An 18003-nucleotide genomic window follows, 5' to 3' on the forward strand; every position below is an offset into this window, starting at 1 on the left:
GTAGCTACTGGCTTCTTCCACACAAATGACTAGGCCGACATTTTTTTTTTAATCTTTTAAGTTTTTGTACAAAAAATGTATATATATTTTTCGCATTTTTAAAACAGAGTATGGGGGAGGGATGCAAACAAGTAACAGAAAAATGCTTTTATAACATCATTTTCCCTGCTTAGAAAAGAAAAAATACCATTCCAATAGTATCTAAAAGTCCAAAGATGAAATAATTTCATTTTCTTTCCTAAAGGCTAAAAAAGCCCCCTGCTTATTGATTCCGTCCTCATGTGGCCAGGGGAGCCACGTTCCTCTTCAGTGGCCCAGGCTCCCTGTCACACAAAGATCAGGCCAGGTTTCTGGGCACATGGCCTAAATGGAAGGGCGGAAGCATCAGAGGTTTAAGCCCCTCTCCCCATGGAGATAGGCTGGGCAAGAAGACACATCCCTGAGCCAGAAGCAAGGACAGGTGTGGCAGGAGCCTGCACCCAGGGCCGAAGATGGCAGAGCCCTGCATGTCCCACTTCTGCTTCCATTCCCTTTCCAGGAGATAGGAGGGCACCAAAAAAACCCCAAATGCCTGTGAAGGAAAGTGCAACATGTTTAGAAATACTGGTAGAGGGAACATTTTAGGAGTTAGAAAAGCTCTGCCAGCTTTGACTGCAAGTGGGAGAAGCAAGCCGCCAAGGATATCCCACTACAAGGTAAACAGACTTCGCGCTTCTGGAACCCTGGTGGCACAGGAGGTCCATTTCAGTGTCCCTTCCAATGGACTGCACTTCTGGATTAGGTATATTAGCTGCAGATGGACCAGTAACCAAGATGACGACCCAGGGCCCAGTTCCAGCTGTGAGGTCACTCCAGTGCCAGCCAATGTTTGGTACCTTGTAATCCTGGGAAATTTCACAGTTTCCATCCTGACCCGAGGTGGGAGAAGTAAGTGTACAACCTCTCCAGGCTGAGACCAAATGGCAGTCCTTGTGACCAAATAATCACTGCAGAACAGTTCCCAGCAGCAAGTTCCATCCAGACTCTCATGGAGACTACTGTAGGGCAGAGTAACAGCATGAAAGCAATCAAACCTATAAATAATGTTTCTTGGTTTGTTTTTTTAATTAAATCCAGTGTCTCAAAAACTTATGAAAATGTGTTTAAAAAAGAGAGGGAGCCTGCCGCACCCTTTTGCTCACAGTAACTCCTCTACTTGTACTTTCTGGTATGAAGACAGTGCAACAGCCTCTACTGTGATTGGCCCTATTATCTCTGTCCTGCAGCTGTATCTCTGAGGAGGGAAAACCAAACAGGGAACAAAGAGAAAGGCATTTCTTCTACTGACAGGTGGATGCAAACCAAAAGCAAACCAGAAAGCAAGAGTAAGACTGAGGGTGAGATGAGAGACTGCTTCAGAAATCTGCCGGAGGACGCTTTGGTTTGGGGGCTGAAGAAGCTGGACATCTAAAGTGCAATCACATTGGTAACAAGTGATCATCCCTTTCTTCTGACTCCTCCCCCAGCTGATCATCCCCCACACCACGATAGGCAGCAGGCACATTTCGGGGTTTAGAGCGGCATACAAAGTCACAGCCATCCTATAGAGAGAAGAACAAAAGTGATCATGTGAAATCAGCAACTTTCAGGTGGGCACAGTGTTTATGGTCTGAGAAGGTGGCAAGAACTAGTTTTCTCCAGGGATAATGAAGAGAAAACCCCAAAGCTCCAGTGATTGGCCTAAACTGAATTTGGGGAAACACGCTCTCCTCATGTAGGCCCCCAAATAGCTGGATCAGATTCATAAATCTAAGCAACAGTACCGTTCTTCCAGTCAGTCTGGAAGGTCAGACATTAAGGTGCTATGTTGCTTATTACCCTGTATTGGGGCAACCAGTTGTCTTGGTTTGCTGGAAGTTGGGGTGGTTTTAGCACCCAAAAGTCCTGTGTCTCAGGAAACCCTCGGTCTGGGCAAACCAGGACGGATGGTTGGTCATCTGCTTTGTCTCCCAGCTGCCCTGTTACTTACTGCTACCAGGTTTCCAAGATCCTGCCAGAAGGCCAAGTGAGGAAACTGCTCCATTCCTTTGGCTCCTACCACCAGTCGCTGGTACAGGAACCCCCCGATGATATAGACTGCGACCAGTGATGCAAGCCTGTGAGGGAGAAAGACATCCATACTCAAAAACTGAGAATCAGTAAAGCTCATTGTTACCTGTTTCCTAAGCTCTGTTCCATAAAAATGGAAAAACAAAAAAGGAATAGTCAGTTGAAAAAAAAAAGGGGCTGGTAGAGCCTGAGAAAACCAGTTAGAGTGCTGCCTGCCTGAGAAAACCTTTGGATCAGAAAAAAGCAAGACAGTGTGTGACTCATTTAGGGTTGAGAACAGTCACCATTAGATAAACAGTCCAATTTCTTTAAAAGTTCTAATAATCTAATAATGGGAGAGTAATAAAAACTGTCTAGTCTTCCAGTAGGGAAAAAACCCTATCTCCAAATGCATATATTTATTGGGGATAAAACATTAAGTCTCATTTTTTTAAACTTGCAGAGTTTAAAGAGGATATTCACAGACTTCTTTCCCCTCCAATTATAATATAGCATACAAATGCACACACGCTATTTGGACCCATATACTTCCAAGTGATTGATGAGTTAAAAAAAAAGGCTTGGACTGATAAAGGAAGAAGGACTCACGTGACAAGTAAGATAGAACCCACGCTAAGGTGGGAGATCTCTGGGGAACACGCCAGGCTGCTGTCCATCTCAAAGAGGTAGAAACAATCTTGGACTTTGCCTCGCTCCTCAGACACAGGGTTAAAGTTGTCCTGACGGTAAGAGGACAGACACAACATTTATGTGGTAAGGTGTTTGCTTCTGACGCTTGTCTGAAAAGGAGCACAAACCCACAAAACCCCCCTAAACATTTGCTTCCTCCTGGTTTAAGAACTTATTTTCCATGTATGATGGAAGATGGACGCCTACGACTCAGGGAAAAACTGAACTTCTGGTTTTTTAAATTTTTTGGCTGCTACCAAATGGCATGTGGGATCTTAGTTCCCCAACCAGGGGTCGAACTCATGTCCCCTGTACTGGAAGTGGGGAGTCTTAACCACCGGACTGCCAGGGAAGTCCCTGGATGTCTGGTTTTCTCTCATCCACCCCAGTTATCTCATTCCCTCTGGACATTCTGTCCCACCTCAGGTCAGTCCTTTCATCTCCTCTCTAGGCTCCCAGGCCCCGAGGTGCCTCACCGCTAGGGTGTGTCGATTGCAGGAGATCATCACCACTGCCCGCCGCTGCTCCCTGCCACAGTGGTTGTCATATTCATCACCCCCTTTATAGATCAGCATGATCCAATTACCTGAGGATGGACAAGGGAAAAGGAGCTTTGGGGTGGGGGAAAAGCAGAGACAGACCTGGGCACTGTGGAAGCATGGAACCAAGTTCAGTGAAGTTGGTTTTAGTTAACCCCGCAGGATGAGCTCTGGTATACCATAAATACCAACTAAAACCCACCCCTTTATAACAGCTTGTGTTCCCTTGTTAAGACAACTAAGAACCACATATGCATACAAGAATAATCTTGATTTCCCACACTAAAGGTAGGCAACCGATAATGCAAATACAATTATGATCCGTACTTAGTCATGACTCACATTTTCTGAACACCTGCTAACATCAAGAGGCTCCATTCAATTACTGGGTGACAAGGGAAAGCCTAAGATCTTAACCACAGATAAATTCAAAGTGGATGACTTTGAAGACTGGGGACACTTTTCCTTCTTCAGTATTTACTTGTTCAAATTTCTTTTGCAAAATATCATTTGATTAATAATCATGCGAGGTGACCAAGGTAAGGATTCTGCTTCCAATTTTGCATATGAGAAAACAAAAAGTCAAATGATTTTTCAAAGTCACAGGATAAGAAAATATGAGCTGGATCAAAAATCTAGTCTTCTGACCCCAGCCCCAAACTCTTGACCTTGTTTTTTATTATGTTATTTACAGCAACAACAATCTGCACTTATTTATCTACTTAAGGGTACAAAATAAACCATAGTTGTTCACATAGTCCTTTCCAGCAATGATTTTATGATTTTTGAGAAATATTATCAACATAACTCAAGTTGGTGGGGAGACTTTTATAGACTGACTGGCTTTCAAAAAAGCTTAATCTCACTTTAACACCAACATATAAATGTCCTGAGCCTTGGTTGTGGAGTGGTGGTGGAGCTGGGTGTTCTGTGGTTTGCAGGTATCTCAGGTGAGCTGAACCACACACACCCATATGATACAGCCTGGTTAGGGCTGAGACATACAGGGTTATAAGAGGGATTCAGTAAGCTGATCAACAGTGAGACTCTTACTTCCATTGAAGATCTGAGTCTCGTTGAATCTCCCAACTACCGTCTCCTTCCCGTTACTTTTGTTGATCTGCACCAGGCCTGCCCCAGAGGAGTGGTTGCCAGCTTCTCGGCACACCCGGAACACATAGCTGTACATGTCTGGGCTCTGGCCTACGGTGCTCTCAAAGCTGAAAGCAGAAATGCAGAGAGGAGGAAGAGGACAGTTAGAGCTGTCAGCCTTAGAAAGAGCAGCCTCTGTTCAAACAACGGTGTGTTCAACTTATTTATCAAACATCATGGCTAAATATCCTAGTGAATAATATCTTTTGCATTGTGAGGTTAACTGTGACCCAGACAGACTAACTGTTGATGATGACTGATGAAAATACAGCCTCCAAGACAGCTAGTATTCTAGGTATTTCTAGAATAATTGTTCTAGACTACGCTAAAGTATTAGTTAGTACCTCCCTGTGAATAAGGGTGTACGTTTATGATATATATCCTAGTTCCTTAAAGATTATCTTCAGATTTATATATCTGAAGATTATTGACACTTAGGGTGATATGTTATTGTTGTTGTTTAGTCATGTTTAACCCAGGGATCAAACTCAGGTTTCTTGCATTGCAGGCAGATTCTTGACCATCTGGGCCACCAGGAAAGCCCCCTTCACTTTCATTTTCAGTGTTCGACTCTTTGTGACCCCATGGACTGTATTCTTCAGGCTCCTCTGTCCATAAGATTCTCCAGGCAGGAATACTGGAGTAGGTTGCCATTTCCTTCTCCAGAGGTTCTTGCCAACCCAGGGGCTGAACCTGCATCTTCTGCTTGGCAGGCAGATTCTTTACCATTGAACCATCTTGGGAAGCCCTTACGATGATATACTGAAGTCACTCAGTCGTGTCCGACTCTTTGCGACCCCATGTACTGTAGCCTACCAGGCTCCTCCATCCATGGTATTTTCCAGGCAAGAATACTGGAGTGGGTCGCCATTTCCTTCTCCAGGATCTTCCTGACCCAGGGATTAAACCCAGGTCTCCCGCATTGTAGGCAGACGCTTTACCGTCTGAGCCACGATGATGTAGTAGTAGGCCTAAATATGTTCATCTTATACTTCTGAATATCAAGCTGGTCTCTTGGGTCCAATCTTACAAACAGCTACTCTTCTGCATAAAGTACCTGCACATCCCTGCTGAACACTGGGCTAAGCACGTGCTCTCCATCATAGAGGAACGTGAGACAGCATGGCCAAATAAGGCCAATATTGTTCAAGTACAGATTAGAACCATCTCTCAGAGGAGGTTATGATACATGTATCCCCTCTATATTCAGTAGTAATATAAAAAAAAATTAACACAGTTAGTAAGAGGAGATTCTTTAATAAAGTTGTTTTCTCAAGGCCTTTAAGTTTCTTCTCATTTACCTTTTGTTAAATAGCGGTGTCAGCCTCTTCAGGAGAGCCAACTCTTTCTCTGATTCTTTACCCTTTTCTCCCACCAGGTCGCATGTTTTCTCTTCTGTCTGCCAAGATTCTCTGACTGCCACAGAGAAGAGCAGCAGCAGCAGCAGGCCAGTCCTCCAGGAGCTGTGGAGGGGGGACATCCTTTTGGGACAAGGAGTGTGTGTTTCGGGGAAAGAGGGAGAGGATCGGGGAAAGAAATAGAGCACATGAATGTGTAATAAATGAATAACACTTTTTTTTTAAACCTGTTAATCTTCCACCCACCACCTATTACTTTATACTAGCCAGTTTTCTTCATTATGATGATGCTGGGCTTTATTTTCTTGTCTCTATTTCAAGTTTTTTTCCCCATTATCTAATATACAGGATTGGATGCTTAAGTCAGGTTTCTTTTTCTTTTCAAAACTTTTATTATCTTTTAAAAAATAATTTCATTTATTTTTGGCTGTGCTGGGTTTTCACTGCTGCATGGACTTCTCTCTAGTTGCAGCAAGCAGGGGTTATTCTCTAGTTGTGGTGCGTAGGCTTCTCATTGCAGTGGCTTCTCTTGTTGAGGAGCACATGTTCTAGGGCTTGTGGGGTTCAGTAGTTGCACCTCCTGGCCTCTAGAGCACAGGCTCAGCTGTCGTGGCACATGGGATCAGTTGCTCCAGGGCATGGGGGAATCTTCCTGGACCACAAATAGAACCTGTGTCTCCTGCACTGGCAAGTGGATTCTTTATCACTGAGCAACTAGGGAAGTCTTAGGACATATTTTAAAAGACTCTTCCTATGCGAATCCCTCACCTGACACCACTCTCATTTCCTGTCCTTACTGTGCTCCTTTCATGTGCAATCGACAAAGTGGACAGCAGAGTTAGTGTAGACAGGCAGTTGTTGAGATTTCTGCAATGTGTGCATAAAACAAGAATATATTTTTGGTCCTAGAAATTGTCAGAAGAATCAATCAATGGCTTAGAAAATACTTAAGTGTCACCAATGAAGAGTATTTTGATCTTGTTGAACAGTAAGATTCTTTGGCACCCGCAACAAATAGTACCTTTCAATATTTCTGTGCCAAAGCACCTGCGTCAGGAAACCCATACATCTACACACACATACACACATATACATATAATATATATAATAATAATATCTACCTATCACCTGTGTCAGGAAACCCATACATCTATACATATACACACACACACATACATACACACACACATTATCTATCACTTGTATCAGGAAACCCAAACACACACACACACTAGTATCTACCTATCACCTGTGTCAGGAAACCCATACAACTACACACACACACACACACACACACACACACACACACACACACACACAGATATTAGTATCTACCTATCACCTGTGTCAGGAAACCCATACATCTATACATAAACACATACACACACACACATTAATATCTGTGTCAGAAAACCCATACATCTGTATATATATATATACACACACATATACTAATAGTTATCTATCACCTGTGTCAAGAAACTATATAAATCAGTCACTTTCAGTCTAATTCATAGGTAAGTCCTTCAGAACATAACTGTAGGGCTGAGAAAAGGGAAAGCAGAGAACACAAAAGAATTACTTATGACAGCCTGATGGAGATATCCTTGTCTCCACCATTTGGTGAGAAGTTAGGTTGAAATGTCTCATTATTTAAAGTTTAATACTAGTTCATTAATACTATTTAAATCCTCCCCCTAAGATAATACTTGAATTACAATGAACACTTGATAAGTGTTTCAACTTCCTAGTTGAAAGTTATTAAGTTATTAAGAAAGATGTAAAACAGAGAAAGAGACCTGACTACTTTGGGCCCTAAGTCCTTGTTTTAATATTCAGAAGCATCTAACAATCTTTGTTCATACTTATCACAAAAATGATAAAGAGATTAACATAACCACAGCACCTAAGATTTGACATCTATCTGTTCTGTCTCATCTCTAAAAAAAATCATTCAACCATTTATAAATGATAGGATGAACAAACTTCATGAGGTCCAGATCAGTGGTCTGAGTAAGTATTCTAAACCCACTTCAAGCCATGAAATTCAAGAGTTTCTTGATTTCTAGTAAGTATAACTGTCTTCCTACATTCCAGTTGCTGATAACTCTTGAGAATCACCAAGTCACTTTACAATTAACACACCCAATTCATACGATGCTTGAACTGTTTTAGGCATGGAAACATGTGGCTCTGTTTTCCAAACTCATTTTCTTTTCTCTAATCTCATCTGTACACCTATGCACGGACTGTAGTGAAAGTCGCTCAGTCACGGCCGACTCTTTGCGACCCCACGGACTGTAGCCTGCCAGACTCCTCTTTCTATGGAATTCTCCAGGCCAGAATACTGGAGTGGGTAGTCTTTCCCTTCTCCAGGGGATCTTCTCAACCCAGGAATTGAATGGGGGTCTCCTGCATTGCAGGTGGATTCTTTACCAGCTGAGCTACCAGGGAAGCCCGTCAGGCTACTGTGTCCACAGGATTCTCCAACTAAGAATACTGGAATGGGTTGCCACAACCTCCTCCTGGGGAATCTTCCTGACCCAGGGATCGAACCCACGTCTCTTATATCTCCTGCACAAGCAGGCAGGTTCTTTACCACAAGCGCCACCTGGGAAGCCCCTTTATATACCCAGGATACACTGATTTACTTTGGTAAGAATTCACTTTGGTATTCATTAATCATCCCTCAGGCCATTGCTGCATGTTACTTTTATAAAGTATCACCAATTTTCCTGATACAAAGATTCAATTCTTCCAACTTTTTCTCACTTACAATAAAATATTTTCATACTACAAGTCTATAGACTTTGGCTTAAATACTCTTTCAGTTCAGTTGCTCAGTCGTGTCTGACTCTTTGAGACCCCATGAATGGCAGCATGCCAGGCCTCCCTGTCCATCACCAACTCCTGGAGTTCACTCAAACTCATGTCCATCGAGTCGGTGATGCCATCCAGCCATCTCATCCTCTGTTGTCCCCTTCTCCTCCTGCCCCCAATCCCTCCCAGCATCAGGGTCTTTTCCAATGAGTCAACTCTTCCCATGAGGTGGCCAAAGTACTGGAGTTGCAGCTTTAGCATCAGTCCTTCCAAAGAACACCCAGGACTGATCTCCTTCAGAATGGACTGGTTGGATCTCCTTGCAGTCCAAGGGACTCTCAAGAGTCTTCTCCAACACCACAGTTCAAAAGCATAAATTCTTTGGCAAGTCCTCTAATTCTTCTTCATGCTGGTCCACTGATTCCATTGATTCTATTTAAAACTTAAAATAAGCAGAATTTAATAGGTACCTGAATAAATTTTCTCCACTATCCTAAACATACTTTTTTTTTTGATGTCTGATCTTACTTATTTGTTACCCTGAGACCATCTCTTTTTTTTTTTTTTTTTTAATAGAACATCTGATTTTTGACTGGACTCAAGACTCAGAGGTAAGAAGCTCTGACAAAGGACAGCTTTCATCTCTTAGCAATCTGTTCCTGGAGTCTTTCTTTGGCCCACTTCATTCTCTTGGCCAAAAGTTGAGCATCTTCTGGAGCCTGTTCTTCATTTTTCTTAGTATGCTATTTCTTCTGACAATACATTGACATTCGTGTTGCACAATACTGGAATAACAAGATGCTGAATCTTGGGTGCTCTGGTGCTAGGTTTCTCACCTTCTTTGTTTAGGGGCTATCTCACAGCATACTGGCGGCCACACAGAGAGACCACAGTGGATTCTGCTAGCTCTTCTGCTAACCCCAAGTGATGAGCCACAGTTGTATCAGTGAGGCCAGGAATATTCTTCTCTCTCTTTTACGATGACCAAATTGAGAACACTCAGACTGGCATCCATGTACAGATTTGCACTTTCTCCAATCCTCCTTGGTCTGTAACAGGAATGCCCCTTACTCAGTAGGAGGTGCAGGCTCTGACATGGGTCCAGACACCTCCTTCATGGGGAAACCTTGTTTGCTGGTCCCACCACTGATTCGGACCACACAACTCTTCCATTTTTCACCCAGAGCGTCAATAGCAACTTCTGTGTCCATACGCTTCTCAGAAAAGATACGAAGTTTTTGTTCATCATCCATTTCAATAAGTTTCTGACAACCAGTGGCTGGGAAAGAGATGTTCAGCTTCATCCTGAAGTGGGTCACCATACCTCCAAGGCACCACAAAAACAAAATTACACTTGATGTTCTGTTTCCCACATTCACTAGGGCAACCAATACTTGGGAAGTCATCTCCCTGACTTGGTGTTATCCAAACATCAATTCATTGTAGTAACATTAAGGTATCTGCAGAGAGTAAGTATAGCCAACCCCAAAGTCTGAGCATGCATGTGTCCTAAGTTGCTTCAGTCTTGTTCAACTCTGTGACCCTATGGATGGTGGCCCACCAGGCTCCTCTGTCCATGGAAGTCTCTGGGCAAGAGTACTGGAGTCGTTGCCATGCCCTTCTCCAGGGGATCTTCCCAACCCAGCAATCGAACCCAAGCCTCTTATTAAGTCTCCTGCATTGGTAGGCAGGTTCTCTACCACTAGTACCACCTGAGAAGCCCCCCAAATTTGAGACTCTCTCCCATAAACACATTTAAAGGATCAACAGAAAATACTTAACAGAGCACTTGCTTTTTGCTAGGAATTTAACATACATTAACCAGTTAAGCCTTACCAAACCCTATGAAGCAAATACAATTATTCTTATTCTACAGATGAGAAAACTAGACATAGTAAGTGAGCAGTGTGAACCAGGTAGTCAGGCTCTGAGCTCACTGTCTACACTTAACCACTATATGTACATCTTCTTTCACATTAATTTTTTGGGATGATCAGAGCAGGCTGCCAAAGTTTTGCTTTCTTTTTGACAAAGCAAGAAGGGGAAGTGACCTCTCACAGTTCACAGAACAGAAGGCAGAATGAAGAACCCAGACCTCCAATTCCTGTCTTCCCTAAATTAACTCACTGCTCAACACACAATGCGACCAACTGACTAAAATGAAATGAGGCTCCTTTTATTAGATTGATATTCTTTTTTCCAGGACCAGTTTTCTGGAGGGATGCTCGCACAGAAGGCTGTGTCCTCTGGCTTCAAAGTTAGTTCCTTATCTGTTGACAGTTGAGGATTTCTTTTCCCAAATTAGAACAGACTCTCACACAACTAGGAAAAGAAGAACAGCTAAACACCCTGCAGTAAGCATTAGTTGACTTGAGCTATCTTTTATTTGCTCATTGGTTCAAAAAGATAGGATAAGAATAAACTTATAGTCTTCTCTTTCTTGCTTAAGGTTTGGCTGCATTTGAGCTGCTTCTCTTTGATTCCGTGGTGTATGCGCTAAGAGCTTTATCCAGATTATGTTCATTAATCTTCACAACCCAGAAAAGCAGGTATAATTTCCCCCACTTCACAGATGAGGAAACTGATTCTTATAGAGCTGAAGTTACTTGCTTTAGGTTATACAAGTATTAAAAGGTGTATGAAGTTATTAGTAAGGCAACTGGAATGAATCATGGCATAAAGATATTTTCTGAAAACTTTCTGATAAAAAAAGGAGTGCAACAATGTATCAGTAATGGGATGAATTGGAGAAGGAAATGGCAAGCCACTCCAGTATTCCTGCCAGGAAAACCCCATGGAGAGAGGAGCCTGGCAGGCTACAGCCCAAAGGGTCGGACAAGACTGAGCATCTAAGCAAGCACACACAAAGGAATGAAATCCAAGGGCTGGGGAGTCTCTTTTTAATGTGCTACAATTAAGATTCTCAAGGTGCAAGTTTAAGCAGCAAGGCTTAAAGATTTTGAAGCATCCCTTTCAATTTTCTTGTTCTATAATGATAGATTCATTTAGGTTAATGCTAAAAAACTCTCCTTCAATGGGATGACCAATGATGGAGCCAAGAACTGGAAAGAACTTTACATCGCTGGGCCCCTGTACCACTCACTTTCCCCAGTCCTTAAGACTAGCCATGAACATTTTCCGTTTGTCAGTGCAATTTCTACTTTCTTCTCTCTGGCTCATTTTTGATACGGCGGTCCTTATCTCCAGTCTCTAGTAGCTCACACTTCTGGAAGAGTAGCCCTAACTAGCTGACCGCTCAACGTTGAAAGCCTTAGGAAATCAGCTCTATGGACCAAGGGCGGAAGCTCCCTACAAAGAGGAACACAAATCCCTCTATGAGGACTCTTTACACACATTCATCTCCCTCAAACTTCTTCGAGGGCTCCAGACAATCGCGTTGCGTCTAGTCTCCCGACTTTTCAACTACTAAGGGCCATACTCTTTACAAATGATGCCCCGTGACCTCCCTCCACGATGCGGGCCAAAACCCAGTCTACGGGTATGCGGTAACACCTAGAGCGGACTCCAGACTTAGCGATCTTCCTTTCCGTGCCTTCCAAACACTTAAATCCCTTCTCCAGTCTTGGAGATCCTTTCTCCCTCACTCCCTTGGGGATTCTGTGACTCCCCAACCTCACACCTTCGTTTTTCTGCCCTCGGCCTCCTTATGTGGAGTTTTGGGCTAAAACCCGGGTCAAGCGAGACTTAAAAAGATCCCGGACCCCGTCACAGCCACGAGGGGGGAGCACTCTCCAGCCCCTCCTCCTCCACGCCCCTCATACTCACATGTCACGTGCAAAGAGAGCAGGCAAAGCTCAGAATCCCCGGCCCAGTAGCTACCCGTCGCTGGGAGACAGGGCCAGCGAGGGGCCGGCCACAGACCCGGGTCCCAGAGCTCGTGGCGGAGCCAGCGTCCCTCCTAGCGACTAGCTGAGCGCCACTCTGGGAACCGGAAACAGGAAGCTCTGGGCGGCCTCTGGCAACTGCTCCTCCCACTAGACCCCGCGGCATGTGACCGCAGAACCATTTGGCCCCTTTCCCCTTTCCGGCCTTTCAGATCATCCCGGACGCTGATTGGCCAGGGTCTTGGGCGTTAGGCTCCTCCTCTACCGTAACAACTCCAATCCCTATCGAGAGTTGCAAGTTTAGTTCCACCTTTTCGGGTTGCCTTTCTACTAACGGGGGTCCCAGAGTCCCACCTCCTGGCCTCTTCGGCTCCGGCCCCCAGTCACGCGGGGTCACGCGCGGTCACGCTCCCTGGTAGGTTGGACGGAGGGGGCACGTGAGAGCGGTGGCGGCCCGAGAGGGCGGTGGCGGAAGCGGAAGTGCGGGGCGGAGCCTGCCCCCCAGGCCGCGGCGGGAGTTGTAGTTCTCGCGCGCGACCACATCTCTCTTGTGCTGGCTCAGAACGTTTACCGCCTGAGGGGGACGCTGATTCGCCGTGTGCAGGCCGCGAGTTGCTTGGTGTCCCAAGTCGGCACTTAGAAGATAGTGGAGAGCGATGACTGGGTCGTCATCCTGACTTTGTTAACGTCACTTTACGTCCTGTCTACGGTTTAGTACCCTAAAGTGTGATATATTCGACTTGTTTATTCGAAGTGTTACTATTCGACTTAACCTTGTCACCCCTGTGGCATTTTGTGTGATGAACACTGTAACCAATTCTGACCCGAGCAACTCCGTTTCGGTCTTTGCGTCTTGGCCGAGAGCCTTTGCGGTGTCCCTCAGGTCTGACGTCTTAGCCGCGTGTTGAAGCCCTACCCGTAGTGAGAACTCGGTTCAGATCACCAGTGACTCTGGGACTCACCCTCTTGAGAAGGAATTCCTTCGTCCTTCGAGTGCCCGCTGGTTGCTCCTATCATCTTCAGGCTGGCTTCCTTCTGCTCGGATTCCTCCGTTGCATTTGCCTCCCTCCGTCTTGGCGGATGGGGACTAGATTTTGAGTTATACTCGGCGGAGCTTGAACAGCGTTTTGAATGAAATAAAAGAAGCCAACACTTGCGTAGCCCCGCGGTGCCTGGCACTGTTGGAAGTGCTTTAGACGAGAATGAATTCACCTCCAAGCTCACCTTAATGAGGAAGTACCTTATCCCAATCTTACAGATGAATAAATTAAAGGCGATGGAGGTTAATTGACTTAACCTTGGGCTCCCCAGCTCTTGTGGAGTTAGCATTCAGTTTTCATCGTTTAGGGGTAAATTAGTTGTGTGCTGCTGCTGCTAAGTCGCTTCAGTCGTGTCCGACTCTGTGCGACCCCATAGATGGCAGCCCACCAGGCTCCCCTGTCCCTGGGATTCTCCAGGCAAGAACACTGGAGTGGGTTGCCATTTCCTTCTCCAAATTAGTTGTATACGTGTATAGAATCCATCCTGAGTTTGTTTTACTGGGGCATTCAGTTCAGGCTAGGTGGCGTATTTGGGTTGGGTTTGGATGTGTCTTTTAAAAAATATTGAAAGATGAGTTGCTTTCTGGTAATAAAAGTAACTTGTAATCAGAAAACACAGTACTATTAATCAAAAATCCATAAAGTTACCACGAGGTTGTGTATTTCCTTCATGAGGGTTATTCCTTTCCTCTTTAAAAAAAAAAAACAAAAACTCAAGTATTTCTTCATATCATGAAATTTACAAATACATTTTTAAATGGTTGTATAATTAGCTGCATGGATTGCCAGTCATTTAAGTCATTTCTATTGATTTGACCTTTTCAATTTATTCAAGTTTGGGGGATGCAGCAGGGAAAAAAAGCAAAAATCCCCTTTACAATGAACTTTAATTCTAAAATTGATGTTCATTTGTTGGTCATTTCAGAAGTCTTCCTCTTGGTCATTTCCCAGAGTAGTGTTGGGCTGGAGGGAGAGAAGTGTACATGTGGGAGGTGGAGAAAGGTACTGAAATGCAACTGAGTAGGGCTTCCCAGTCCCCACTCCAGTACTCTTGCCTGGAAAATCCCATGGAAGGAGGAGCCTGGTGGGCTGCAGTCCATGGGGTCGCTGAGAGTCGGACAGGACTGAGCGACTTCACTTTGACTTTTCACTTTCATGCATTGGAGAAGGAAATGGCAACCCACTCCAGTGTTCTTGCCTGGAGAATCCCAGGAACGGCGGAGCCTGGTGGGCTGCCGTCTATGGGGTCACACAGAGTCGGACATGACTGAAGTGACTTAGCAGCAGCAGCAGCAGTGGCAGCAGCAGTGGCAGCACCATCAGCAGCAGCAGGGCTTCCCAGTAAAGAATCCGCCTGCCAATGCGGAGGACATGGGTTCAATCCCCAGTTGGTAAGATCCTCTGAGAAGGAAATGGCAACCCACTCTGATATTCTTACCTGGGAAATCCCATGGACAGAGGAGCCTGGCAGACTACAGTCTATGGGATTGCAAAAGAGCTGGACAGAACTTAGAAACTAAACAACAACAAAAGTGGAATAATTTCTTCTTCAGGAGTGGGGGCAAGGGATAACTTCCTTTTCCATCCAGTTGCAAATGACCTGGGTCACTCCCTGCTTCTTCGGCTCAGGGGCCTTTCTGGGAGCCATCTGTCAGAACTGATCTCAAGGATCTTGTCAGAGGTACAAGTTGAAGTTAGAGGTTATTTTTTGCCTTCCTGCTCTGGGCCTGTAGCTCTTCATTAGCAAGGATGCTCCCCACACTGCACCACATCCATCCTCTCCTCCCACACGCAAAGTAATGGGGTCTACTAATGGGATCTAATAAACTAGTTTACTTTGTTTAGAAAGTGGTTTTATTCACATATACACATGACTATACATAGAATAGATTACTAATAATAACCTACTTAATAGCACAGGAAGCTCTATTCAGCACTCTGTAATTACTTATATATGCAGATGACAACACCCTTATGGCAGAAAGGGAAGAATGACTAAAGAGCCTCTTGAAAGTTGAAAGAGGGGAGTGAAAAAGTTGGCTTAAAGCTCAACATTCAGAAAACTGAGATCATGGCATCCGGTCCCATCACTTCATGGCAAATAGATGGGGAAACAATGGAAACAGTGGCTGACTTTATTTTTTGGGCTCCAAAATCACTGCAGGTGGTGAGTGCAGCCATGAAATTAAAAGACGCTTATGAAGCAACTGACAAACAACTAATCTCAAAAATATACAAGCAACTCCTACACCTCAATTCCAGAAAAATAAATGACCCAATCAAAAAATGGGCCAAAGAACTAAATAGACATTTCTCCAAAGAAGACATACAGATGGCTAACAAACACATGAAAAGATGCTCAACATCACTCATTATCAGAGAAATGCAAATCAAAACTACTATGAGGTACCATTTCACGCCAGTCAGAATGGCTGTGATCCAAAAGTCTACAAGCAATAAATGCTGGAGAGGGTGTGGAGAAAAGGGAACCCTCTTACACTGTTGGTGGGAATGCAAACTAGCACAGCCACTATGGAGAACAGTGTGGAGATTCCTTAAAAAACTGGAAATAGAACTGCCTTATGATCCAGCAATCCCACTGCTGGGCATACACACTGAGGAAACCAGAAGGGAAAGAGACACGTGTACCCCAGTGTTCATCACAGCACTGTTTATAATAGCCGGGACGTGGAAGCAACCTAGATGTCCATCAGCAGATGAATGGATAAGAAAGCTGTGGTACATATACACAATGGAGTATTACTCAGCCATTAAAAAGAATTCATTTGAATCAGTTCTAATGAGATGGATGAAACTGGAGCCTATTATACAGAGTGAAGTAAGCCAGAAAGAAAGACACCAATACAGTATACTAACATATATATATATGGAATTTAGAAAGATGGTAACAATAACCCTGTATACGAGATAGCAAAAGAGACACTGATGTATAGAACAGTCTTATGGACTCTGTGGGAGAGGGAGAGGGTGGGAAAATTTGGGAGAATGGCATTGAAACATGTATACTATCATGTATGAGATGAGTCGCCAGTCCAGGTTTGATGCACGATACTGGGTGCTTGGGGCTGGTGCACTGGGACGACCCAGAGGGATGGTATGAGGAGAGAGGAGGGTTCAGGATGGGGAACACATGTATACCTGTGGCGGATTCATTTCGATATTTGGCAAAACCAATACAATATTGTAAAGTTTAAAAATAAAATTAAAAAATAAGTAAATAAATAAATATACTGTGGCAGGAAAATAAATAAATAAATAAAAGACGCTTGTTCCTTGGAAGGAAAGTTATGACCAACCTAGACAGCATATGAAAAAGCAGAGACATTACTTTGCTAACAAAGGTCCGTCTAGTCAAGGCTATGGTTTTTCCAGTGGTCATGTATGGATGTGAGAGTTGGACTATAAACAAAGCTGAGCACCAAAAAATTGATGCTTTTGGACTGTGGTGTTGGAGAAGACTCTTGAGAGTCCCTTGGACTGCAAGGAGATCCAAGCAGTCCATCCTAAAGGAGATCAGTCCTGGGTGTTCATTGGAAGGACTGATGTCAAAGCTGAAACTCCAATACTTTGGCCACCTGATGCTGACTCATTTGAAAAGACCCTGATGCTGGGAAAGACTGAAGGCAGGAGGGGAAGGGGACAACAGAAGATGAGATGGTTGGATGGCATCACTGACTCTATGGACATGAGTTTGGGTGAACTCCGGGAGTTGGTGATGTACAGGGAGGCCTGGCGTGCTGTGGTTCATGGGGTCGAAAAGAGTCGGACACGACTGAGCGACTGAACTAAAGTGAACTGATCTGAATGACCTATATGGGAAAAGAATCTAAAAAAAAGTGGATATATGTGTATGTATAACTGACACTTTGCTATACAGCTGAAACTAACACAACATTGTAAATCAACAATACTCTGGTAAAAAGTATTAAGAAAGTGATTCCAGGAGGTTCTTAAAATCAAATGCTAAGGATGCCTCTTCTTTCCTATATGCAGAAAAGGGAAGGATGCTTGAAAGAGCTAGGTATTCTGAATCCTTCCTTCAATTCATTGCTTTGAGGTCGTGTGTATATGTCAATAGAACTGCTTTCTAAACAAAGTAAATTGAGATGGGAACTTCATTGGGAATGCCTTTTTTTAAGCTCTCAACAGGTTTGTTCTGTATGAATTCTGTGTAATGGATTTTTCTATGGTTTCACTATCAAATATACTCTATTATATTTTCTGATCTGTTCAGTGATCTTTCAAAATTTGGTAGCTTCTCAGTCCCATTATACATCATGTATTTAATTTGCCCTCTTGAACCAGATTTCGATCTTGAACTTTTATTGGTGCTATCCTTTTAAAAATGATCATATTTAACATATTTCAAGAACTAAATATATAATTTTCAATTTTAATATAACTTAAAATTTTTAGAAGAGATGCAAGAATAGTACAAAGAACTCTTGCATAGACTACCAGATTCACCAAG

At 43.8% G+C, this 18003-nt stretch overlaps 1 protein-coding gene and 1 pseudogene across 2 annotated transcripts; both read right to left on the reverse strand.

Annotated features, from left to right (window-relative positions):
* Positions 1-30: 30 nt before the first annotated feature.
* Positions 31-12844, reverse strand: M6PR (mannose-6-phosphate receptor, cation dependent). 2 transcript variants are annotated; one of them, XM_027541258.1, is made up of 7 exons: positions 12826-12844; positions 5750-5929; positions 4350-4516; positions 3234-3343; positions 2677-2807; positions 2009-2135; positions 31-1580 (listed from the first exon to the last, which is right to left on the reverse strand). In XM_027541258.1, the coding sequence occupies exons 2-7, from the start codon at positions 5926-5928 to the stop codon at positions 1458-1460; spliced, it is 837 nt and encodes a 278-aa protein (XP_027397059.1). In that variant the 5' UTR covers position 5929; positions 12826-12844; the 3' UTR covers positions 31-1457. The 2 variants fall into 2 exon arrangements, with proteins under 2 accessions (XP_027397059.1, XP_027397058.1); XM_027541257.1 differs by having other exon boundaries at positions 12413-12842.
* LOC113892420 lies at positions 9180-10205 on the reverse strand (annotated as a pseudogene).
* Positions 12845-18003: the final 5159 nt, after the last annotated feature.

This window comes from Bos indicus x Bos taurus, chromosome 5 (assembly GCF_003369695.1).
Source record: "Bos indicus x Bos taurus breed Angus x Brahman F1 hybrid chromosome 5, Bos_hybrid_MaternalHap_v2.0, whole genome shotgun sequence".
NCBI classification, from domain to species: Eukaryota; Metazoa; Chordata; class Mammalia; order Artiodactyla; family Bovidae; genus Bos; species Bos indicus x Bos taurus.